Below are 27,471 nucleotides of genomic sequence, written 5' to 3'. Positions count from 1 at the left end.
AATTCACAATTAAATCCAAGAAGAACCAATCAACATGCCTCCTTTCCCTTCTAAGAACATTCATACTTCCATTACAAATAATACATAACCAATTACATAAACTAGTTAAATTCAAGAAGGATTTACATATTTAACAACAATGTAGTCAATCTACATATATATAGTCTTCAATACTCACAATATCAATTCAAGATTTTCATGAAATAAGGGGAAAGACATGTGTCTAGGGAAATCACATAGGAAATAATCAATTTACCATGAATATATACTTAGACAACCTTACTTCATCACAATTAACCACAATTGATTAACAATTTCATTTTTCAAAGAAGACCCATGTGTAGAAGGAAAACCTAGATTTGATGGATTTTTAAAATTATCTATTGGAGGGACATATTGGGAAAAGAATAACAAGAGTAAAAGAAACATTATCTTTAACGAAGATTAATCCACGAAATTGAGTTGAAAAACTTGAAGGCTTATTCTTATTCTTTGAGCTCTATTGGTCTTCAAGGGAGTTTTGGAGGAAGAGACAGAATTTGAAGAGAGATATCTTTGAGTTCAACTTGTGGGATTGGTTTGAGTGATCAAATTTACCTAAAACTGACTCTAAGACATTATATAGTCACCCATTAAATTACCCAAAAGACCCCTCACTTAAATGGGTTTCTTTGTGAAGTCAAAAAAACTAAAATACCATTTACGATATTTGAGAAGTAGGTGCGCGTGGCGAGGCTAATTCCCCAATTTATTTTTGAATTTTGAGCTTAGGTAGTGGGGTTCGTGTTAGTCCCACGTAGCAAGGCCAATTTATGATTCCCACGTGATGGCTGCACGATGCGTGATACACTCAAATTATACTTCCCTAAAGAAGTATAAGCGGTCGTATCAAGTAAAGAACCCAACTATTAGGTTGGGGTCGATCCCACGAGGAAAATGGTTTAGACTTAACTTCAATGTACAATTACTTTTATTTGGTCAAGTCCTTTCCGAAAATAAGAAATTAAAGGAGGGTTTGTTGGAAACAAATGTCTTTTAATATTACTAAGTATAAGAAGTAAGAGGATTGAGTATTTTGTGTTTATCAAGTAGTGAGAGAATCTAGGATGCAAGTGTTCCCTATAGGTTCATAACGTTGTATCTCTAGCTATAACAATTCTTCCCTAATGTTCTCCTGGCAAAGTGAATAAGTTAGGTGTATGAAAGTCCTTGGTCCTGCATTTCGAGAATTTCACCTTGTACCTTGGTCTGGCTACGTGTGTCTAAGTTACTAACCCTTACCTTCACTTCATATTAAGCTTCGTATTCAATGTATGTATTAGTTATTACTTTACACCATTTCGACACGAGCCTATAAGATAGTGTCCTACTAAATCCATTTGATAATTCTTTTCCTATTAACTACCTCCTTGGTCCGGCAGGTAGTAATAATGCGAGTTATAACGCGTGCACTCGATAAGATGAATTCTAAGAGAAAAAATCATCAATGCATGCAATAACCTATTTAAGAATTGCTATTAAGCTAGGTTTTCTTTGTTAATCACCCATGGGTCCCACAACTGTAGTTGTGGATTAAGTTACCCATGCATAGAAGAACACAATTCATGGTTGATAAGCAATAAATCATGGACTTACTTTGACAAATTTGAACAAAAATCTTGAAATTCTACTTGAAACCACAAACATCACTTGAAAACCAAATCCGGAAATTTGAATTATACCCAAGTTGAAAGAACAAACTAAGAAAAATAATAATAGAATCCAACCCCAAAAATGAGGTTTTACACCCTATATATAAAAAAAATTCCTAAATTAAAAGGAATTCAAATAATGAAGGTTGTCGATAAATCGCGGTTTCAATTGATGACCTCCACATACGGTCCTTCAATGAAATGACAGACCGTACACTGCCTCCGTAAGTACAGATATTAGCATCTTTTTTAAGCCTTCAACTCGAATCTTCTCTGATCCAATGGACGGGCAAACAACACGGTCCATCGATGGACCTACGTTCCGTCGATACCATCCATCGTTTCATACTTAGCTTTTCTTCAACATCGAGTACTAGAATATTCTCTGATCAGATTAACGATTTACTATGATGGTCCGTCGATCATTCGATTGATTGTCGATCCTTTCATAGACCCACACTTGGTAAGAATTCCCCAAGTTTCTTCAAGATGTCTGAACCTTCAGTAGACGGTCACCATCTACGGTCCTTCGATGGCCTTTGTGGGTCACCTCTGCACTAAATCTCCATAGCCTTCTGCGTTTTGGTTTCGGACACCTTTCCTGCAAAACAGAGATAAAAACATATTAAAATTACTACAAAAAGTCTCTAGACACACAAAATTCTTAAGAATAAAGCATTGAAAGTACCGTGAAACGACGGTACATCAACACCCTCAACTTAAATTTGTTGTTTTTCCTCAAGCGACACACTATGACTCAACACAACACTTTGTACAAAAGTATCTTCTTTTGAGATTTCGCAATCACATGGCTATCAATAACAACTTGTTCGTTACTTTAGTGTATACTTTTACTCTTAGGCTTTATATTCTCATTCATGTGGATCAGACTATGACATAAACTTACCATGTAACGACACCTCTACTCTTTTGCCTCTCTCCAAGGTACCAACTTTCCAATATTGCAACTAGTGCCCTCACTTCAAAAGATATCCTCCTTTTCCTCACAGTGATTTTAAGTTTTATTATAAGGATCATTATTCAACACTCACGCTCAAAACAAATTCACACCTAGTTAGTACTTGTCTCCATAGGGTGTCCCTTATTTTCACTGTTTAAGTTCACCACATTAGAATATTAAGATCACAATAGGACTTTCTTTGCTTGTATCGTAGGATTGGGGTCAGGTATGGTACATATTGGTACATTTTAGTGACTTTTTGCCCTCCTTGACATTATGGCTAAGTGTCCTACCACTTTCATTATCTCTTATTCCCTACTTTTATTTTCTTTCCATAGTTACCTTGCTCCCTTTTGTTCTTTGTGAAAGTGACTCTCCTCTTTTTTCATTCGATTTATAATTTTGACTGAGTCACCTCTCTTGATCACTTTTTCTTTTCTTTTCCACATTACTACTTTCATACCAACTTTCCGGGTCTTCACTCATAATAGCCACCCTCAACTTATGGCCTTGCCATGAGTCGAGGTATACATTACCCAAGGTTGGTTCAGGGCCAAGACGAGGTTAGTTTATGTATTAGGTACCCTCAACATAGGCTTTTGAGCTATGTCAAGGTGCACGTCTCTAAGGAGAGACCAAGGACAACACATTATACCCAGGGAAGGTGAGTTGGTGAAGAAAAGAAAGGTCTATTATAGGCTCAACATATTTGGATAAAAAAGGAATAACAATTTAATTTTGTTCTTTTTTCTTATGGCTAGATGTTTCCGAATTTGAACAAGGTCCTATGATCCTTTCCTAAATGTCTAACACAGATTCATTTTACAGGACCAACCGGGCAAGTTCTAGCTAGATACCAACAGTGGAACAGTCAAACTTTCTCACACTCTCTTGAGACCTCGTTACCCTATCAAATTATCAAACACTTACTTTGAGTGTTAGATTGAGGGTAATACAATGGGTGAATCTCTATGTCATGATTAGAGCCAACACATTCAACTTCTTTATTCCTATTTATGCAAGAATTTCCTTAGATTGGGATACCATTCATGTTTATCCATCATGCTTCATATTTCACTTCCATACTTTAAACAAGTTACGACACATGCTTGTTCCATAGTAAACCAATCAGTCTCTTCGGGAAAAAGAACACAGGCAAGAAAACCTCTAAGAGAGAATCGTGAGTTGGGATACTCAGACTTCATTCCTAACACTCACTTTCCATTTACCCCACCCCATTAAAGGCATACAATTGTCCCCAATTCATATGAAATATAAGGATAGGGTTCTAGGTAAAGCAAACCTGAGACGCTAAACGACGAAGATCAACAAGAAGGTGGGTCCGATTTCCCAGAACCTGCAACCTCTGTAGTAGGGACACCATCAATGGTGCCCAAATCAATCTACGCACCCTCAGTGGTGCTCCTCTCAATATCCTCAAGTCTGGAACCAGATGCCCCAGCAGTCAACTTTAGAGCCTTTACCTGAAAGGTCTCCTCATCAATCAATGAGGCTCTCCTCGCCGTCTCAAAATCCATCTGCTCCTTCTCCTAGCACGGGCATCTTCTCCATCACCGGTGTGGCTGGAATGGTTCCTATTGGCACTCTCACGTGGCTCAGGTAGTGTAGTAGGGGTCGTGAATAGTGAAGCAAGCATTGTGTCCTCCGTTAGCTCAACGGGTGCAGTCTCGGGCTCAGGTCCCCTCATCTCCACTATGTTTTCAGCATCTCTTTGTAGACTCGCCACAACTTCCTGAAGAGTAGTCAAATCAATAGTGGGTGCTGAGCGTGCAAGAACTCGCAACTCAAATGCAGCTAGGCATTGGTGGACCGCCTGAATTTTCTGCTCTACCTGCTGAGCCACCCTTTTCTCAATCCGGTCCTCAGCCTCGGCAATGGATTTATGCATCCAAGGCTGGATATGATGCATCAAGATGGACATCTGGGCCTCTATGTTTTGGACTCTAGCAATCGGGACCTATGTTGTTGATAGTGGAGTACACCGACGGAAACTAGGTTACCTACTACTTCCAGGGGAAGACTCGGCCTGGGTTGTATCTGTGGGATCTGAAGTGTCGAGATCAGCCCCTTGGGCTAACTCTAATGTATCCGTCCAAGTTCTCACTCACCGGCTGTAAATCAACTCCGGGCCCTTGCTGTGGTACCGCCACATTGGCCTCATCCCTGATGAGACCTATATCCACAGTCCTGGTCGGAGTACGGAGGACATCACCGTGCCAAAGAGGCACTCCAGCATCCATGCATAACTGGAAAATCATACAGGCGAACGAGTAAGTAGTAGAGGTCTTAAAAGCCCTCTCATATATTACAGAGATCATTTACTTCGCAAAGTCGTTCTCCAACCCGGCTACCAGTGATGCTACCATGACTAATCTATTTCAAGTAAGGATATTATCAGCTGTCAGGGGAGATAGGCACTGGAGGACAAGATCCAGAAGAACTTGGCAATAAAGGTGAGGTTGGCCTTCTTGATAAGACCTCTAGGGTCCAACACCCAGTCTGCTCCATCGCCGTTAATGGAGAGTTGCTGAGCAATCCACCTCTTGGTGGACTCTCTCTGATCTCTGCTCCGCTGAAACTGACACTCTTGAACAAATCCCACCTATAATCGAACTCTGGAGTAAGGGGAACCCTCGTGGAACCAGTGGACACACCGTACAAGAAGCGGCGGATGGAGGTAGAAGAAATGTCCACCTGGCAGCCTCAAACTAGAACCTCTGTGAGTGGGTCCTGTTTGACAGATTTTGCTTGACTATCAAAAGAACCTCTTAGAGTCCGCACGTATGAGGCGTAGAACTATCGAACAACCTCCTCGCTATTCGACTCAAGACTTCTAGCCATCCACTGAAGCCTGTGGCGGGTAAACAAACTATGAACCTCAGGGATTGTGTGAAGACTCCCTGGTAAAACTCGCCGCTCGACTGTCACCAACCGAGTCATCACCATCTTGTCGTTCAGCATCTCGGCGTCCGTGTAGATCTTAAATTGACAATCGAAGCACCATCGGATGGGATCATCAGGAACTGGTGTAGGGAAAACATCCTAGAGTGCCGTAGTAGACTCCGAACTATGGCCCTCATCAGACAAGGCATGGCGTCCAGGCACCTCTGGGTGAGTGGCTCCACGAAATCTAAATTGGAGGTCGTGGCCGACTCTAAACCTGAATCCTCATCGAAGCCAGACGCTCCACAAGAACCCGTGGCAGACCCAGACGGTGTGCCGGTCAGTGTGCACTCCTTTAGTGTTTAGTTGTATTAATGGTTACGTGGTTGTTAAGACATTGGTATTATGCTTGGGATGAGGGAGCTGGATTTTTAAGAACTAGGGGAGATATTGTTTGTCATGGTTGTTGGTGAGTAGCACTATGTTTATGTTGGAAGGTCGGATGCGATGAGATATTCGACTATCCTATCTTTTTCCATCTATCGTTGGGCCTTGCTTGAGGCCTTAAACCCTCATGATTAATTCTTTAGGATTCGGGTCTCATATTAATCTTCATGTTTCCTCATGCATTCATGATCATGAAAAAACTGATTCTCAAAGATATGACTCATCTCAACTTAAGATAGAAAACCAAGATTGTTGCAATCCACCCACCGAACAACCTTAAAAACACTTCAACTTCCAAGTATCAAATATTTATTTGTGAAATTTGGATAATCTTTTCTATTTTTTTTAAATGTTGATTTGCTATTTTATAACTATATGTTGATTTTAAATGTCAATATATGTTGTGTTTCATTTAATTGCTTTTGTAAAATTTTTGGGTCCTTCAACGAAGCTGATTAAGTAGAATAGGTTTGAAGATTCATCTGTTTCATCTTGTAACCCTTTTTTTGTCTTATGTATCCCATGACAGTGATTTTAATTTGCAAGTATTCTATACTTGAATAGGGAAAGATGATACTCGATTACAACATCAGTTGAAGGCAATAATCTTTATATGTTTTTATGCTTAGTTTACTTTTCTTCTATTGAAATTCTAGACAAATCTGTTGTCGATCTAGACCATTGTTTATTATGTATAATGTGAATGCTTCTTTTACTAGCTTGTGTCAATTTTTTTCTTAATTACCCTTTTTGGCCGACCCCGTTGCAACTTTAGTACGACATTAGTTGTGTCATTTACATAGAAAACCCATATTCTGAACTTGTCTCAATCTCAACTAGAAAAAGGATCAAACATGTTGTAGTAAATAATTTTGTACAAATCATTATGGGAATTTTATAGATTGAATTGTAAAGCAGGCAGCACTCTAGCCACCATTATTAAAACAGTTAACTTCTTTGATCTCATGTGCTCATGTTTTGAGAATATTTCACAATATGATTTTGCAAATGTCAAATATGTATTGCAACAGAAGAATTTGTTAAATTAGTGTTATTCATATGAGCCATCAAATAGACAAAGAGTGTAGTAGTATTGTTTGGATTCTTTTATATAAATCTTTGGCAGGAGTAATGTGTCCTAATTTAATATTTTGAGACTTCTTTAACCTCTCCATGCTTAAAAATAAATAGTTTTTTCTTTTTATCTTTATGGTTTACGCTTAACCATCTCTTACACAACTTGCATGATATAAAGAAGTGTCTGGAAAAGAGAAAGATTTTTTAGTGGCTATCACCTCTACCTGTCTCAGATGCTAGTTTCACTGATGTTTGAACTGCAAATGACCTTTATTTAGAATTGATGGTGTGTGTTTTTACTATTTAGGATATTTTGAAAATGAGCATTTTTAGTTTTGTTTCACTTGAAATAATTTACACATCTCAGACTGGTTTATTTTCTATTACATGATTTCTTCTTTGTGCTTTCTTTGTGTTGTGTGAGGTCCATATAATTATCAATTATGTATATACATACATATTTATATATATGTTATATTTTATAACTTTATTCACCAGTCTAGCGAAGTTGGGATTAAGGCGTATTAGTTGTTGTTCTTTACTATGCGACTGTTGTTCAGTATAGTGAGAATCAGTTCGAGTTTCACCTAAAAATGTGTAGATGTGTAGACAATTAGCCAGTAAATGTTTGCTCATTTGTACAACTTTCTGTTTAATTCAATACAGTATTGATCATACTATATTTAAATAGGAATGAAATCGGCAGAAAAGTATTTTAGCCTATGGTTGTAAACTACAAATAGAAACTGAAGAATGACACTTCCCTTCTCACCACCTAGATTTAATTGTTTTTAATCGATTCATATCACTTTGATTCAAACAAAATTTCTTTTCCTTTCCCACTTCATTTAATACTTTGACTTGTACTTCATATGGTAACAATAAGTTATACTAATTTATGACACATTGTAGATATAGTTTGACATGTCCATTGACTAGGATTAGAAAGTTAGTTTACATAGCAAAAAGAAGTCGAGATTAGCCCATTTGAATGGGCTAATATATTTGAACCTCTTTGTAGTACATTTAAGTAGTACTTAGAAGATGTAAAAGAGTGTACACATGTCACTCAACAATCGACAAGCCATAATTTATTATTGTTATCCTTGAAAAAGAAACTTGTCTTCTTTGTTTGTCATTGAAGATAAAAACCAATACTTACACAAGTGCTTCGTGCGGACCCAAGTCTCTTAACTTTACTAGAATACAGAAAATGAAATGATACATACCTGTATAATCCTTCTATTAATCTATCCTAGTTATAGTTAAAGTACATTTATCCTTTACAGGACCTCTCAGTGGAGCAGGATGTGCGAACAATGTCAACTTACTTCTCAGCATCTTGTTGCATGCTTTGGGTAGAGCTTTAGTGAGGACATACACTATCCGATCATGAGAGATCATATACTTAACTATATAAGCCTTGTCTCAAACCTTCTCACTGAAAAAACTAAAATCTATTTCCAGGGGCTTTATTCCTGAATGGAATATTGGATTTGAAGTCAACTAGGTGGAACTAAGGTTGTAACACCAAAGGATAGGTGCGTGCAAAGCAAGAAGCCAAGCAATCTCGTCAAGGCCCATTTCAAGACATGGAAGGTTAGAGGTAGCACAGGCAGGTGCTTTATTATTTGATCCACTACTCGAGCAAGACACATCCTTTTTCTTTCTATATGACTAAACGATCAAATGAGAACGATGATAGATTAAAAAATCAGTAGTGGATTTGCGATCATCAAGGGAACCACCCTTTTCAGCATCACTACAACTATGTAAAACCAGTGAGGATTTTATGGTAAAGAGAAGACCATGTGAGGGAGTGACTTTGATATATCTAAGTATTTGATTCACTTCCATCCCAGTGAAAATCCAATGGAAAATGCGTGAACTCTTATACTTTCTTAACTGAGTAGGTGATATCAGGCCTTCTAAATGTTAAATACTGCTGAGCACCGACAATGCTTTGAAACAAGGTCTAATAATTAAAGGGTTGACCACTAGAGTAGGATATTCTTCTTGAAGATGAAGCTGGAGTACCCACTGAGCTGCAAGACGCCATTTGACCACGTTTAAGTATCTCAGAGAAGTTCTACTGCTAGCACAAATGCAAGATGTGGGGTGTCCAGGTTTCCTCAATACTTAAAAAAATGAAAGTTTTTCCAGATTTTTGCTGCAAATAGTGATTACACTTTAGCTATCAAAATTGTTTCCCATCACCTAGATATTATTAAAATAAATCAAGAAATCCATAATGCAAATAAAAAATAAACTATCAGCCTTTGAACAGTGAAAAGAAAACCTAATAAGATTACAACATAAGTACAACATTTATTCCACATACAAGGGGTCTGTTTAAGGCCATACACTGATTACTTGATTAAGAATACATGATCTTGTCGTGCAGGATCAAAAAATCCCGAAGGTTAGGACACATAGACAACTTCATCCAGATATCCGTAAAAAATGCATTGGAAATGTCTAACTGCGTAATATTCCAACACCAAGAAATGGCTAGTTACAATAGTAGTTGAATAGTGGAATGGATTACTACATGTTTGAATGTATCAATATAGTCAATAACCAGTATTTGATGATAACCCTTGGCTACAAGTTTCACCTTTTACCGATCTACTGATCCATTTGGATACATCATATTTTTGAAGATCGACTTGCATCTAATAACATTATAGAACATAGAGGCAAAATCAACTGCCAAGTTCAATTTTGTTGTTACGTGTCTCAGTATCTTTTTTGAATAGGTCAGAGACTTCATCTTATTATTAGGAGATTAATTTTCTTTTAGTCATTATCCTACTAGTTATAGTTGTTCCTATTTTATTATTATGTTAGTAGTCTTTTAGCAGTCTATGTTTTGTGTTAGTGTTACTACTGTCTAATAATTCAATCTGATTGAAGTTCAATAAAAATCATTGTTCTAATTTCAATTCATCTTGCTGTTTCACTTTATTAGTATCATTGGTATCAGAGCACTACTTCTTAAGCGCCTTGTGTGAGGCTTGCGAGGTTCTTTTCTGAGTGTTTATTAAAAAAATGGAGAATGCAGTTTTTGTGTGAAGCTATCGAGGAATACTACAAAATGCATCCTCTACCAGGGAAACCAACTATGGTTTAGATTAGAACACACAAGGAAAAGAAGAAAGGAAAGTCTAGAGCTAAATCATCTGTCTTTTCTACAGCTTCTGCAACCATATTTAGTAGAATAATGACATGTAACTCAGCTAAAGCAATTCGTTATTTCCTTAAGATAGAGTACGAGGGAAATGAAAGAATTAGTGAAATGAATTAGTGAAGTTGGGTAGAGATTTTAAAACGGAGCGTATGAACAAATTAGAAACCGTTAAGGATTATTCAGATAGGTTGCTTCGGATTGCAAATAAGGTAAGGATACTTGAAAATGAACTTCCTTATAATATAATAGTACAAAAGATACTTGTAACCTTACCTAAGAGATATGACACAACTATTCCTTCATTGGAAAATAAAAAAGATATGTTGAAGCATAGCTTGGAAGAGTTATTGAGTTCCCTATTATCACAAGAACAACAAAGCATGATAAGTCATAAGGGATCCATTGAGGGAGCCTTGCAAGAGATGTTGCAGTTTGGTTCAAGTGCCAAGGGAAACAAAGGAAAAGGAAGGAAAGGAAATCATGGAAACTTTGAAGCGACAACAAGTACATATGGTGGTTCAGCAACTAATGTCACACCCTGTATTCTAGAAAGACCAGAAATTCAGATTCCTGAAGTTGCAGGTGCTACAAATTGTGCCACCTATAAACCGTAGGTTGACCAACAGACCATAGGTGCAGTACGTGGTTAGCCACCTGCACCTTCCTTCCTAGAAGCCCATAAAATTTTAGCCAATTTTTGACCCACACCAGCACCTCCAGAACATAGGTGGAACCACTGTTCATGGTCAAGGTCCATGGTTAAGACTCTCCAGATCCAAAACTTTGAAGCCAGTCGACAACTGACCAAGATTGACCGTTGGTGCGACCAAGATCCATGGACCAGTTCTATCGGTTGGCCTCAACAGCTTGTAAGTCAGGCTTGTTTTTGTATTTTCCCTATTAGTTGGACACCTAAACTACGTCATTTTTTTAGTTTTAGACAAGTAACTTAATTAAAACATACCCTAGTCAACTCATTATTTAAATTCATCCTACTTTAAAGATAAGAAGGACAAAGAGTCGACTAAACCTCTTCAAGAACGAATAAAGGTTTCCTAAAGTTCCAGCCACAAAATCAAAAGATTTCTTTGTGAAATTTGTCACAAGGTATGTGGGATATAAGTAGTGGATTTGTTTCACTCATTAGGTCCCTAGAATTAAGTAAGTTTCTTGATTCTCTATAGAATGTTTAGACTTAGGGTTTCTAGAGTTTAAGATTATTTTTGTGATTTTGGCTTTTAGACAAAATCAAATAACATTATCACATTTTTGAGTGATTGTTTCTTAATTCTTTGCATGAAATTCAGAACCCTAGTTGTGTCGAGTCGTTTAGTTATGGATTACACATGCCCTTGTTAATAATGTTTCATTAACATTGTTTCATTTTCTACTAGCGTTCCTGTATTTATGCTATTCAGTATTACAGAAATTCAATTATAATGTGTTACTTAGATAATTACTTTCGAGTAGACTTAATACCGAGTGGACAAAAGGTTAGTAGCCCTCATAGTCCCAAAATTGTGTGCCCCTTTAGGATTAGACCCCTATGTTTAGTGACAGACTTAGTGAGCACGTCATTCATGCCTTTATATCCAATATAAGGTATAATGGGTCCTCTCAACAGGGAGACGCATCGACCTCCACAGATAGTTCTCATGGTTTTATATCTGTTAATAGTAGCTCCTACAGTAAGATTGTAGTGCATTGACCAGGTTATCAATTACAATTTAATATTGTCAGTCTCAACATGTCATGTACTTGGTCATTGCATTAAGTTTAGTTCATATTTACTATCTTTAGTATATTTTAATATTTTCATTATATTCTGATTATGTCATTGCTCTTATTACTTTGTTCAATTATGTATATGTTCTTCTGTTTTATCCTATCTTGCATCGTAAGTATCCTTTCAAGCATTAACACATGCTATGCACTACATCTTCTCGTTATGTAGGTTCAGGTCCTCAACAGTCATGTAATAGATATATTGCTCGCTTAGGAGTTCATGCTCATGTGATAGTTCAGAATGGGTCGAAATACTTATTGGTTGTAGAGGTTAAGGAAAAACAAGAAAGTGATCCTTTCTTGTTTCAACTTAAGGGTGTAGTGCATCAGTAGAGATTTTATGTTTTCTCCCAAGGAGGAGATGGTGTTTTTCCCTATCAAGGTCATTTATTGTTCCTTTGGTGAGTGAGTTGATACAACAAATTCTTGCAAGAGCCCATCACTCTAGGTATTGTATTCATCGATGCTTCCACTTCATAACAATTACCCCTAATCCACCTAATGAGTGTGATATGTAAAACATAAAAGTATTTTGAGTTTAAAGGTGGACGTCACGGGTATTTCAGGGCCGATAGGGAAATAAAAGGTGATTTTATACCAATATGAAAATACTTTAGGGGCATTTTAGGCCCTTCTCCGTATCATATATACTCTTACTCAAATTATCAAACAAACTCTTTCTCTTTTAATGATAATTTCTCAAACTATTCACTTAAAAGAAGTAATTGCTTTGAAATATCTATTATTCACTTAGAAAACAAGGTTTTTCTTTGCTCAAAGTAAACATACTTTCTCTGGGTTGAGATAAATACTAAAAAGGGCTTCTTTAAGAATTTATTATTCTGTACTCAAATCTTTTTCAAAACTCTTTTAGTTTTCTTAAAATGATACTCTTTTTTCATGTCAAAATGAAACATTAGAGATATACTTAGTTCAATTATACTCTTTCTCAAACTCTTATTTACTTCTTCAAAAATCAGTTTAAATAATTATGTTTTATTTAAAATATTCTTAATGAGAATTCAATTACTATTCAAGAATACGATCCATGATCATGAACAATGAACTCAATAATCGCAACAGACATTGTATAACAATTCAAATATTAGAAATTGGAATTCAATAGTCTACAAGAGGACTCAAAACTCAATATCAATCATCTCAACAACACTCAAACATAAGGATAGAATCCTACATTGCTACTTACTCATCTAAAAGTAGATGTAGGGCGTGAAGATGAACTAGTGCAATACTATCATAGCCTTACATACCTTAAAGAACAATATTTTTGGCAAAATTAAAGAATCTCTAAAATGTTTGAAACCTTAACTTTTGTCCACTTGAAACGTTGATTCAATGTATTGAAGTTTTGATATACATAAGAAAACTAATTAACACTTTCTAACCCCTTAATTATGTGTAAACCATCATGGTTTAGGTTTTGAATATTGGTTAAACGACGTAGTTTATGTATACAATTCTAGGAAAAGACCACTAGCTTTAAAAAAACTATTGGAATACCCTTCCAGAAAGTCTTCAAAATCTATTTATTTATCCACAGACCGTGAAATTTCGCTTGTCTTGCAAGACTTACTAAAATATGCAAAAAAAATTTCCTTTGTACTCGAAAGTTGGAAAACTTTTTTGTATTGGGAATAGGACTTAAGACCTTAAATTTTACAGGTCATAGGCCACATAATTCATTATGTTTGACATATATGGACATTGGGTTTTCACCTTACAGACAAAAGTTGATGAGTGACCTGTATGACCCCTAAACGGACCATACAAGACACCATAGAAAATGTAGGGTATCATCAAGGTGATGCACCACTTGGAAGACCTGGATGGTTTAATGGGTCATGGGTTCCTAAATGAACCATTTAGTGTTCTGTGAATGGTCCATCATCAACTTTTGGGTTTGTGGACTTGACTGTAAGCCCTTTTTAGCATTTCTCAATGTTTGAGGTGTTACACACAAAAAATAATATCTTTAAAGTAGAGTTGAAAGATTTTATAGAATTGTTTGGTTCGTAGCTTAGAAAATTTTGGAGTGTTATGAAATATATAACACATTTTTGGATAGGTCTTGTTCTTCAAGCTTTCTTCTTCTTTCAAAGGAGGATTTTGGGAGAGAGAAAGTGGAAACAGATGAGAAGTCATGAGTTTTGCTTTCGGAATTTTGTTTAGGTGAATCAAAATTGACTTAAAACTAACCCTTAGGCTATATATAATAACCTCCTAAATTACACAAAAGACTCCTCAAATAAATGGGTCTTTTTTTTGAAGTCAAAATTCATAAAAAATGATTTTTACAAATTAGGGAAGTAGCTCCGCGTCGAGGCTAATTCCCAATTTCATTTTTGAAAAGTGGAATGAGGCAGTGGACCTCGTGTGGGCTGCACATCGTGAAGCAGCCCCTTGATTCTTGATTTCGCTCAGGCTTCTTTTGTTGCCTGCCTACCCATGTTGGGGTCCTCCTGAATGACCCTTCGGGTGGTCCTTGGGATGTCGTTATCAAATTTTTAGACCCTCCATAATTCGTTCTACCTATTTATAGACTTTTTAAAAGTATTGGCGTCATTTGACCCTTCCAAAACATCACCAAATATAGCGACGTCAACTAGTTCAGTTTAGTTTTATTCTAGACGTTATGGACGTTACTTGATGTCTTGGCTCTTAACTTCCCAATTGACATATAAGAACTATTTTTGGTATTAAAACAGTATAACAAACATTAAATGAACTTGCAAGGCTCTAGATTAGGTCTTGACTTTCGGAATGTTACATTAATCATGGATGCTAGAAAGAGGTCCCCTATTTCCTAAATCCTTCTGAAAAGTCTTCTAGAAGCTAGAAGTAAATAGAGCACCCAAACTAAAATTATGGATAACCGCTCACAATGAAGATGGAAAACCTCATGCACATAAATATAGGATAACCACTTGGCGCTAAATGAAGACTTAACATTGAAAAACTGTGCTAATTGAGTTAATTAATCAATGATGAACCAAATATTGCCAACACTTTTAGAAGTCCAGAGAAGTCCTGCCACAAATTCCATGATGATATGATCCCACTTCCACTACGAAATGGGTAATACCTTAAACTCACTACCAGGTCTCAAGTTCTCCGCCTTAACCTTCTTGCAACTAAGGCAACTAAATAAATATAAGGAATATCTCTCCTCATACCACTCAAACAGTAATGTTGGCTAAAATTACAATACGTATTTGTTATGCCCGAATGGATATAGTATCTAGAAACGTGGGTCTAATAAAGTATCATTTAAATCAAAGCCCTAACTCTCTAGACACAAATATAGCATAACGGCCACGTTATCGCTGCTTGTGACAGCGGGTACGTACGTATCATAAAGAGCTTTCATTAAGGCTTGCCTATGGGATTGAGAGCTCATCAGCAAGGCCCATACAGAGATCTGAGCTGGAGTCTTCTCAAAATGCTTGATGATGGAATAATCTTTTGGTTGCATTCTCCTCTAGAATTCCTCCGCTTCTCCTTCACTTATCGGCCTCTTAGCCTGATCCTTCTTCTGTCCTCCGAGAGCAAGCTCGTCAGGAGTGTAACACCTTCCAGACCTGGTCATGCCTTGAGCAGCAGCAGTTTCAATAACAAAGTTAGGCTTCATGAGAGTTTCTGATGGCACCAAGGCAACAACCTTTGTAGGTGTCAAAATAACAAACTCTCTCTTCTCTTTGACGCTTAAAGAAGAGACAGCCCTTTCCAAATCATCGTGAATGATGGGAGTAATCATCTTTGTTCAACACCAGTCTTCATCTATATCGATCATATTGACATTGCTGCCTCCATGATTCGGCAATGGGTTTGTGTTGACATTTGGTGCCGCCGGTTGGAGAGAGACTACCTCTTGATCAATCAGATCCTTAATTTTGTGCTTGAGGTTGACACAATCTTCAGTATCGTTCCCAACGCTGTTGGAATGATAAGCCAACTCTGATCGGGTTTGTAGAATTTTGAATTGATATCCACGTGTTTGGGTCCAACAAGGTGTATGTATCTGGCCGCAGCCAGTCGCTCGTATAGTTTTGCTCGACTTTCATCAAGCGCAGTAAAGTTCCTTGACGACCTCTTCTCAAATAAGGGTCGGGGAGGGTCATAACTGCCTTGTTTAGAAGGAGGCACTTCTTGATAATTTCTGGTATTAGGACGGGGAGCTTGGCTTTTGGGATATGGATTTATTTGGTAGTTTGGAGATGAGCTTGGTAACTCGTAGTGGAAATTTGGTATAGTGGAACTTGGACTTGATATACTGAAGGGGGTGCTCGGTAGCTCAACTGAACGTTAGCACAGTTAGGAGCAACATTCTGGTTAGGAGATGGAATTTGGTAAGGTGGAGGGTGATTTGGGTATATAGGAGATGGACTTTGGTAATCGAGGGGTGTACTTTGGTACAATGGAGCTTGTACATTTGGATAAATGGGGGTAGCATTCTTGTTAATGGAATGACTAGATTGGGTATAGCAAGATTGGTAGGACTTTAGGGAAGGCCGGGAACGACCTTGGGAGTATGATGAGCTTCTAGCGTTTTTCCTTCCCCCATATGAAATAGCAGCAACTTCTTCTCTTTTCTTTCTCAACAACCCTGAAGATCCAGGTGATGCGGCTACACGGTTTATCTTTCCTGATTTAAAACTGTCTTCGATAGTCTCACCAATCTTTACTATCTCGACAAATTTTGCTTCAACGAGCAACATGATTATATTATAATCTTCCATCTCTTGCACGCACACGGACACTTCAACGATCTCTTTCTCAGTCATGGGCGGCCTCACCCTTACCGCTTCTTCTCCACCTATAGGCGAACTCTCTATAGCTTTCTGTTGACTTTTGCTTCATCTTCTCCAAAGAGTATCGATCATGAACAATTTCTATGTTTTAAGCAAATCGATCGATGAAATCTTTTGCCAATGCATTCCAGCTAGGCCATTGTCTGGTCTGATGCGAGGTAAACCATTCAAGAGCTTCTCCACACAGGCTTCGACTGAAGAGACACATCAATAAAGCTTCATCCCTTCCAACTCCCATGAGTTGGTCACAATAGGCTCTCAGATGAGCCATAGGGTTGCCCACTCCTCCGAAGGTGTCAAACTTCGGAAACTTGAACCCTTCTGGATGTTCCAAATTTAGGTGGATACACTAGTCCTCGTAACTAAGTTCAGGAATATCGGGGATGCATTGGAGCTCTTTCATGGCCTTCTTGATTTCTTCTTTTATATCCACCTTGACACCTTCCTTTGCCCTCCATTCCTTTTCCTGTTACTCATAATGATCCAACTCAGAATCGTGCACATCTTGCTCGGCAGGGACGAGGACTTGGAAAGTGGTTCTCTTTGGTAGGGGTGGACCTACAGAGGGACTTTGAGGATTTTAGGCGGTTTGATAATTAGGTTGGTAGGTCTGAGGATTGGTAGTTCTGATTTAAGTGGTGGGGGGGGGTTTGGGGATTGAAAGCATTTTGGTTTTGATTTTGGTTTTGATTTTGTGGCGGTGGAGCGGTTTGATAGTGAGTATTTTGAGGATGGGGTGGCATATTTGGATCGTTGTTTTGAAGAGGAGATGGAGTTTGGTAGGATGCCGAAGAATATTGGGGATTTTGGGTAGTCAGAGCTATAACCGACAGATTCTGAACAGGTGTAGATGGTTGGTTCTGAGTTGGATCCATATTTGAGGAAGGGAAATAGATTGAAGGCCTCCCATTAGCGGCGTTAGCAGCAAATCCTGGTGGAGGCAGATCCTGCCTCCGTTGAATTTCCACCCTCATCTCTGCAATCAGCTGCATAATAAACTCATTCTGTTATAGTACGGTGGGTTGAGCCACCATAACATCAGTAAGGCTCACTTCTTCATTATTATCCCCCACAACTGCATTTCCTCTGTCTGAGCTTTGTCTGGGGAAGGAATCTTCGGGACCTTTTGATCTGGTAAATAAGGAGTATCTGTCAGCTTTTTGATCGACATAGATCAATTTCAAAGTACTTGAGAAGGAAATCAACTCAAAGGTAGATTTGTCAGTGCGAATTCAGAGTACAAAATGCATAATATCACACATAGGGCAGATAAACACACAAGTTGCTTTGTTTGAGGATATCTTCAACCCACGAGTGAGGACGGAAACATGTTTTTTAGTAAACAGGAGTTTCCTTATTTTTGTTTTGACGCTGTCTCAGAAAGGCTAAATCACGTTGAGCTAAGGTCTTCATGCAGCTGCCTTTTGACGTCCGTTGATTAGGCCTTCATATCTTCTCGTAACATGAAGGGTAGAATGAAAACTTTTAAAGATAGGGGCCAGGCCTAGGAAGGCTGCCTACGTCTCTCACAAGAAGAATTCAGGCACAACGTAGTTCTAGGACAAGATAAAACATTTCATTCATTCATTGATTACGATTACAAGGAAATTGAAAGGCAACAATAGATCTTTTAAAAGATGAAATGATGACGACACGTTAGTCCTTTTCGTTCTTGTTGCAGTGTTAGCCTCCTCCTTTCAGACGACCTATGAATGGAGGCTTGTAGATGATTTCCTCGTCGTCGTCTTCCTCAGTCACTTCATGGTGAGCATTGTCGTGACCACTATTGTCTCCTTGCTTATGGACGGGGTATTTTTCTCCCATTTTCCAAAGTTTATCAATCATGTTGCTATGGAAGGCTTTGTTCTTGTTCCTCAGTGTAACCATCCTTTCTCTCATGGAGGCGAATTCTTCCATTTCCACTATCAGCTCCTTATCAAGTGACATGCTTTTAGCTAACAGAGCGACTGTCTCCGATTCTATCCTCGCCTATCTCGCTTATCTTTCTTGCACTTTCAACCGAAGCATGTCTAACTTCTCTCGCAAGTCCTCTGTGTCCATCTCAATGTCTTCCTTTTGCTTCATCTGTGATGCCAGATCCTCATCCAGCGTCACGGTTGCGTCTTTGTAGATTGCGGTGGCCATGTCGACTCTGAGCCCTTCCTCCTTGGCTTCTTGAATTTCCCGAGTGATCTGTTCAATCTTTCTCTGTAGTTCTTCTTCAGTGAGTTCCATCTGGATGTTCTTACTTTTGTCCATAACAGTGATTTTGCCTTTCCTGAGACGGTAGAATGAATGTTTTAGGATTTGTGGTATAGGAGGAGGTCTTTTGAGTGAGAAACTTAAGACTTGGAAATTTGGTCGAACATTTTTTAATAGTGGCTTCTGTATATTCTTTGGAAATTTCTTATTAGGAGTGGGTTTATGATATCCTCATTCATAGAAACATAACACATAAGCAGTTAAACACACCTATATCGTGTCCTAATCATGCATGTGACCCTTTGTGCCAAGGGTAGGCCTAGCGATTTGAAGGATGTATTGCGTCATTTAAACAAATAGTTGTATCCCCATAATAAACTTCACTAAAAATCATAGCGTTCATTACATAATTTTAAATCAAACGGGGTACATTTAGGAGGGGGATGTGATGCGAATATAGATAGAAAACAATCCCATGAAGGGGAGTTAAAAGGTTGATGGCTTAGCTCCTCTTCTGGCTTTCTCTTCTTCTCCGCGGATGATGCACTTGTTGGTGAACACGTATGGCTCGGAAAATGCAACTTTCAAAGATGTTGGTACGACTCGTAAAGTGCTCATCTGCTCGTCCAGGGTTGTGTCCAAACGCATCAGGCAAGCCCTTGTATCGGCTAGCTCTTGTGACGTCACAGCTAAAACCCTTTGACTTTCTAACTCTCAGAATTGGTACTCTCGCTACCTTTGTTGAAATTATTGATCTCTCTTCTGAAATTCTTGCTCCTTCTACTGAAATTCTTGCTCCTTCTGCTGAAATTCGTGCTCCCTTTGGTCCCATTCTTGCTGAAAATGGTAAGCATGGATCTGAAGCCTTGTCTGTACGTCTTCAATTTCTCGACCTGTGCGTGGTATCAGATTCACTACACCATGCAGATCATTCTGCAACTATGTTTTGTATACGTCGACATATCCAACTTTATATCTGTTCTCGGTCATATCCCATTCATATTGACACGTCCGGCCCAAATCTGGAGGATGATCTTAGCGAAAGGTATTTTGTCGTTCCCGTCGTAATCGACAACAAAAGATCTAGCATCCCCTTGGACGGGTATGATTTGTGTTCTACCAAATCGTCGCATCACTCTTGCTGGGTTGTAGGGCCGCAATCCTCTGATGCCAGGAAGGACTAAAAATGGAAGTTTGGCCTCTTGTGCTGCTATCCTCTCGGACATAAAATTCGGTAACATCCACTGTATATCTCCCCCTCAGATCATAAAATACCCTCGCCCACACATCCCTGGTGGTATGAACTGGTAATCTGCGGACACTTAGATAGCATTCATAATTATCAAGAGGACTTGTCTGGCTAGGTTTGGACAACTCTCTAGGCTGGGCTCCGTCCCTTTTACAGAGATTCTCAATCAACCACCAGTGAAGTAGAATGTTACAACCTTGGAAAAACGGGAACCCATTTTTACACAGACTTAAAGATCGATAAATGTCGGCCAAAATGACCAAGGCCAAACTACAGTACTTCGTTTCTTCTTGTTTTCTACCAATTCCCTTGAACATGGCGTCCACTACCATCACGACCCGGGTGTTGATTTCCTTTCCTTCATCTTTAGGGAATACCATAGTTCCTAAACGGCATGATGAGAAAGCGATAGTCTGGGTTTGCCTCCAGGTACTGTGATTGTGAAATTCATTCGGAAATAGTTTGAAATAGCTGTCGTGACCCCATCTCTCGAAAAATCTCATTAATGGTATATCGTGGGTTTCCAGCCAATTTGCATTTACAAGTAACAATATGTTCTTCAACTTTTCACCAGTTGGCCTATCTGGAAGAAGGAGGTGATGATTTGGATATTTTTTCCTGTTGCCACACGTCCCGACAAAGTCCAGACAATCCTGAATTTCCTCTAGCGTGGGCGTTATTTCGACATCTCCAAATCAAAAAACAATCTTATTATCATCCCAAAACTGAGTGATAACCTCGATAAACGTGGTCCATACGTTGAAGTCCATTATCGATGGCAAGTGACTCAGGTGAGCCGAGATTTCACTCTTTTGACAATCTTTGAGGTTGTCCCACCATATGCGGAGAATGTCTAGCTTCTTGGTGACCATACTGAAATGAAGGAACTAACTCGACATCTACAAAATGTACAACAAGTTAATTGCCATTCCCCACGACACAACAACATTTAAACACGCAATACATCCTTCAGATTTATCACACAACTATGATCGTCCTATCGTGCCGTGGGCTCTTTGGACTCAAGGTGGTCTTTCTAATGGGCCCAATACTCCATGGGTGTTGGGTCATCTTAGGCCAATGCGCTATTTTCGGGATTGGGTTTCGCTCTATCTTAGTTCACTAAGAGTGGGTTGTATTTAAAGTGGAAAGGGTAACCCAAGCGAACTTCTTGGGCTGGGACAGTTAACGATCGTTGGCTATCAAGTAGCCAACTACACTCGTCAGGGTGCCCCGAGAAAATTTTTGGTTGATGAACGACTACGAACCCGCATAATCGTCCTTTACTAGGAATGAAAATAATTGTCATTTGACGGAAGATGTCATGCCATGAATGAAACAGTTTAATAAAGCAATAAACATATAAACAAACATACACATAGCCAAATAATGTTAGTTTTAAGATTAGAATCCTCAAAGGTCCCCAGAAGAGTCGCAATTTCTGATTTATAGAAATCGAAAAATATTTGTTTTTTAGAAGAGTTTTTGATTTTTTAAAGAGTCGCCACTTAATTTTAGAAGAAAATTAAGAAAACCTTTGTTTTCAAATAACGTAACAGAGACAATTGTTTGAAAACAATCAAAGGTTTCGGGGATTCAAATTAATGTTTTAGGAAGGTGTTAGGCACCTAAACATTTCGCTTAATACGATTGACTGACAACTAACTATTTGGCTAAAAAACTGTTTTTAATTCATAAGAAGAAGGGTTAAAAGTCGATTTTTTTTAAAATTAGTTTATTGTCTAAATGAGCTTTTCGCGAAAATTAGAGATTTCGACTTAACAAAACGTTTAAGGTGTTCCACGGGGATTCGAGTTTTCCTAACTTTAAAACTAACGATGAATAAATAAAGCAGATAATTTAAGCATATAAAGAGAGATAGGGAGAGAGATATTGTGTCCAAATCCGGGTTCTGTTCGCCTTGATCGGAATTTTGGACCCACCTGTTTTTGGGTTTTGACCCATTTGACTTTTTGGATTTTCAACCCATTTTCTTTCGCACTTGTCCTAGTTTAAACAAATAATAAATACAAAATTAATGAAAAATAAAAAGGGAGACAAGGCTTATGCCCAAAATAAATACAATACGATAAAATAAATTTGGGTTAATTGTCCCAATCTCTTTAACTCTTCCGACTTCTTAGATTTTCTTCAAGCCTTTAGCCCTCGGAACCTGTCCGTCAACTTTAAGGCTTTTCGGAGAATCTATGGAGAAGTTAAACCTTTACGGGTCTCTCAATGTGTAAGGAAAGAACGCGTTCTAAGAGAACTCAAGTAGATTTTCATGCATTTAAAAAAAGGAAAGGAGTTAATGTGCGGTACAACTAATATAAACACAAGGTAATGGGTCACTCTACTACAACTGCAACATAAACTTTGATTCAAATACATGCAGATTTACTTAGAGTCCCATTTTAGGGAGTCGAGACACACGCCTCCACCCCAATGTGACGCTATCCGAACATGAATTATAATTGCCAACACGAAATTGCATATTAGAATAAGGTGTTGAATAGTGCAAATATAAGCATTAAACAATAAGAGTGAGTAAAATATACTTCCTGATAAGTTGGTATAGAAAATATAAGGGCAAACAAACATTAATTCGACACAGTGACTAATAGTTAGATTAAAATATGCCTCTTCCACTATTATTATTTTTGATAATGATTTCGAACAAAATAAAATGATACACATCATAACATCATGCTATTAAACAAAGTAACTAAATCTACGAGAGCCTACAATTAAACTTAAAGATTACACAAGTGCAAATCTACAGAATAATAGAGTTTAATGAGGTAATATAGAATTACATAACTAATTAAATGACTCCTATACTTTTGCAACTTCAAGTAAGAAAACAAAAGGAAAGAAACGAGTTGCTCACTCAAGACCAAAGATAAGAATAAATTAAAAAACCAACAAAATTAATCACACTTTGAGATTCAAATGCAAAGTAAGATAAGGACTTCCGAATTGAAAGAAAAAGGAGCATGCATACTCAAACCCATCTAAACACTGCCTACACATTCCCAACTTAGAAAAATATTCTTGAGTAAACATTTCTAATCAAATTGAAACAAACAAAATTACCCTAAAAAAATTTTGCAACAAGGTTTAATAGTAAACAAACGATAAATTAATCCGAATCAAGACCTTTTGTAATTTAAGGCAAATGAAAGATGATTGCTAGATTAATTCTTTAAGACTGTCATTCTAAAGGGGTAAAAAAGAGATAATAATAAAAAAAAATATAAATATACCAACTTATACCCGTATCTGTAACGCACACTTAATCCATGAAAAAGTTGAATGGGACACAACCAAGTTATGATAATAATTTATAAAAAAAATAACCCAACTAGTCCAGATATGCACAATCAATTTCTGGTAACCCTAAACAATGGAAACCTATTTTAATAGCATGCGGAAGGAAAATGACATCCTATCTTAGTAATGAACTTGCTAGTATTTCAACCGACGCGCTAAAATAATTCTGCCAAGGCTCGATATACTTCTAAAAATTTAACAAGAAAAATAAGGAGTAAAAAAAGCTTTATACAAACGACAAAACAAAATTTCAGACCTGCAAAAGAGTAACAACACCGACTTCCGCCATCACCAAATATAAATACGCGGGAAATTGTAACATCCGTGTGACTCGCAATAATCGAGAGGTAAACAAACTTTGAATCAGTCAAACAAGAATTCAACACTATGAACCATTAACCATGCGACTATAAGTTTAAACACCGAAAGAAACCAAAATTGGAAATGGAATATTACCTTTTATGAGGCAGCGAACAAGGAACAGAACGAGCTTTGAGAAGGCAGCGATTCCCAATGAGGAAAATACCCACAAAAATGGGAAATGCACCAAAACTTGTGTGAAGTATAACCCCCACTATCTCCTTTTGTGGTATTAATTAAAAAATACAAAAATAAGTGAATTAGAAAAAGAATTAGATAAACTAAAATTATTATATGACTCCAAACTAAAAGAAAAACAAATAGAAAAAGATAAAGAATTTGATTGACTAATGAAATAAATAAGATGAAACAAAAATTAAATAAAAATCTTGAAACAGACGAAATAAATGAATCAGATACAATGAACGATCAAAAATCAGAAATAAGTCATATAAGCGAAACATACACAGAAATTCTAGAACAAGTAAATAAATCGAAAAAATTAGAAATAAATACAGGAGATATAAATCAACCTAGCACATCAAGAGTAAAAACCCCGGATAATAGTCCTATGAGTAGTCCCAGATGGACAGCACCAACTTATTATACAGATAATGATGAACGATCAGATAGAACAAATGCAATATGGAATAGTAGATTAAATAAAAAATGGACGCCTAGACCAATAACTGAACAGTATAACTTTTTAGATCTAGATTGTGTTATAGATATAAATAAAGCAATCTTACTATGGGTAGGAAATATATCTAAACAACTAATTGATAACAAAATAACAACAAAAGAAACGCCAGGATATATAGAAAGAACATTTGTTGGAACAACAAAATTATGGATAGGAAATTTACTCCCAGAAAGTCTAGAAACACTTAGGAGTGATAAGAAAATAGATGGATCTCCATCAACAACAAATATAGATATACTAGATAAATATTAATTAGCAATACGAAATGAATTTGGTGGCATGACCACAGAAATAAAAGAACAAAATAGAGAAAAAATTCATGTGTAAATAGTAAGAGTCATTATGTAAAAGTTCTTTGTTTTCTAGTGTCGGCCGAAATAAAAAAGGCCATGTGTAAAGTAGTGTCGGCCACTTTGCTTGGAAGCGGAATTCAGAAGAAGAAAGTGTTGATTGGAAAAGCCTTATTTTATTATGAGGGAAAGCCCTCCTTTTATACAAAAAAAAAAACTTACTACTTTGGCCAAGTGGCCGGCACTACTTTACACATGGCCTTTTTTATTTCGGCCGACACTAGAAAACAAAGAACTTTTACGTAATGACTCTTTCTATTTACACATGACTCCTACTATTCACATATGACCTTTCATGAACGACCTTTTCTGTTCATGTATGACTCTTACTATTTACTTTACGACTTTTTCTTCCTTTGTTTTCTTCTCCTTATCTTCTTTATTGTAGTTGTTTACGTTTCTATATCCTTTTTTTTTGCTTTCCACGTATGTTTATTCGATTTGGACATCTGGTATGACTTCTGTTTTTGCTTTCCACGTATCTTTATTCGATTTGGACATCTGGTATGACATTATTTTCTCCCTGACATTTTGAACATATATGGTCGGGGTATTTTTGTCCAATAATTTTACAATATCTGGTTAATAATTCGCCCGAAATAAACTCTTTCCTTAATGCTCTTGTTGTTGGTTTTTGCTCCGGCTTGAGTAAACTGAGTATCCATTGGCGTATCTCCTCCATATCTTCTTCTCTGACTTCCCTAGAATTTGAATATATCATAACTTGCTCCCGTACATAATTGCTCCATACTGAATTTCCGTTTAAATAATTGTTGGTTAGTTCATTTAGAATAGTTGCGATTCCAATAACTCTCTTGTTGGCGTAGAATTCTGGCATCTGAATTCTTTGTATTTCTTGCTGTGTCCCGATATCTTCCGGAATTATCATATCTCTGGTCAAACCAATCTTTATAACTTGTATAATTGGCTTTATCTCATCAAATAATATCTCTGCTGGTGCTGAATAAAACTTTATATAAAATAATGTTCCTTTAGTAATTCTTTTATAGTTCATAAAGGCTTTGTATAGCTCCGGTATGGTCGATATTTCATCTCCTGTTTGGGTATAAACTGTGTTGAGTAATCTATAACTATAACACGTTTTTACTAGATTTGCATTGGTGCCTGGTTGGGCTATTAACTTATTATATCCTTGTAGCTTTTGGGTAATAAAATCAGTATGAGGGTCTTTGGCAGTTGGAGATCTTGGTGTTGAGTTTAAATAATTTTGGATTTTATAAAGGTTTTCAATATATGAGCGGGTTATGTGGTTGTAGGCTTTTTTATCTTGGTTTAAACTTTCCGAGTAAGTAGTTATTTGTGGTGGTATAGATAATGGGTCTTTTTGGTTTTTCGAAATAAATGGTCTATCGAAGATTTTGCTCATATTTGAATTCGTATATTTTATTCCATTGACTCCTTTTGTTGTAGATGTGATGGCTGTAGCTGCATTTAAATAAACATTGTCATGGATTTTATGGAGTTTCCCAACGTCTCCTTGTAGCTCTGGAATTTTTTTGTCTTCCGATCGACATAGCTCTGCATTTTTATAGTCATGCTGTTGACTTATATTTTTCATCTTTTGTAACTCTTTATCCATACTGTCCATTTTTGTAGAAAGTGTAGTAATGGCTTTGAGTATTTCTTCCATTGTATCTTTTTCTGGCTCAGTTTGGGTTCCTTTTTCTTGATAGGTAGTCTGCAATAACATTTTCGTCAGTTTTTATTACCTCATTTGTAAATGTAAAATTTTGTATATTTAATACAAGCCTTCTTATTTCCTTTCTTGTCACTGAGTCTGGTATTATCGCGTTATCCACCATTTTACTTGCGTATTATCTGTTCTTACAATAAATTTGTTATAAACAATATATGGCTCAAAAGCTAATAAATATTTATATAATCCAAATAGTTCTTTTCTATATATTTCCCATTTTAATTGTGCTTCTGTATATGATCCTGAGTGATATCTGCAATGGTGTTCTATTTTTTCTTTGTCATATTTATATTTTAAGACTCCTCCATCACTGTGATTGCTCGAATCTGTTTCAACAATATAAGTAAATAATTTGTTTTCATTGGGAAAATATAGTTTTGGTAGTTTTTTACATATGTTTTTAATATGTCTTATATATTCCTTATCTTTATTGTCAAAATAATATTCGACATCTTTCTTAAGTTTTTTGTGTAATGGTTTTAAATGTTCTGCTAATCTTGGTATGTATTCCCTTACTTTGTTTACTAATCCTTAGAAGGATTGTAATTTCTTCTTTGTATCTATATTTTCATCAAGGGTAATTATTTTCTGTACTATGTGGGTTTGCATCTTTATCCCATTTTTATCTATTTGTATTCCTAGAAATTCTATCTGAGGTTTCATAATTTCTACT

The 27,471-nt window shown here is 37.0% G+C and overlaps 1 protein-coding gene across 1 annotated transcript; it reads right to left on the bottom strand.

Annotated features, from left to right (window-relative positions):
- Positions 1 to 24,844: 24,844 nt before the first annotated feature.
- LOC114076350 lies at positions 24,845 to 26,929 on the bottom strand. The gene has a single exon (XM_027915220.1). The coding sequence runs from the start codon at positions 26,790 to 26,792 to the stop codon at positions 25,566 to 25,568; it is 1,227 nt and encodes a 408-aa protein (XP_027771021.1). The 5' UTR covers positions 26,793 to 26,929; the 3' UTR covers positions 24,845 to 25,565.
- Positions 26,930 to 27,471: the final 542 nt, after the last annotated feature.

The sequence above is a fragment of the Solanum pennellii genome, chromosome 1 (genome assembly GCF_001406875.1).
Source record: "Solanum pennellii chromosome 1, SPENNV200".
Taxonomy (NCBI): domain Eukaryota; kingdom Viridiplantae; phylum Streptophyta; class Magnoliopsida; order Solanales; family Solanaceae; genus Solanum; species Solanum pennellii.
This window is presented reverse-complemented; position numbering and strand designations above follow the sequence as displayed.

Coding starts and splice junctions, on each gene's coding strand:
- LOC114076350 (XM_027915220.1), bottom strand. CDS start 26,792: ATGTTATTGCAGACTACCTATCAAGAAAAAGGAACCCAAACTGAGCCA.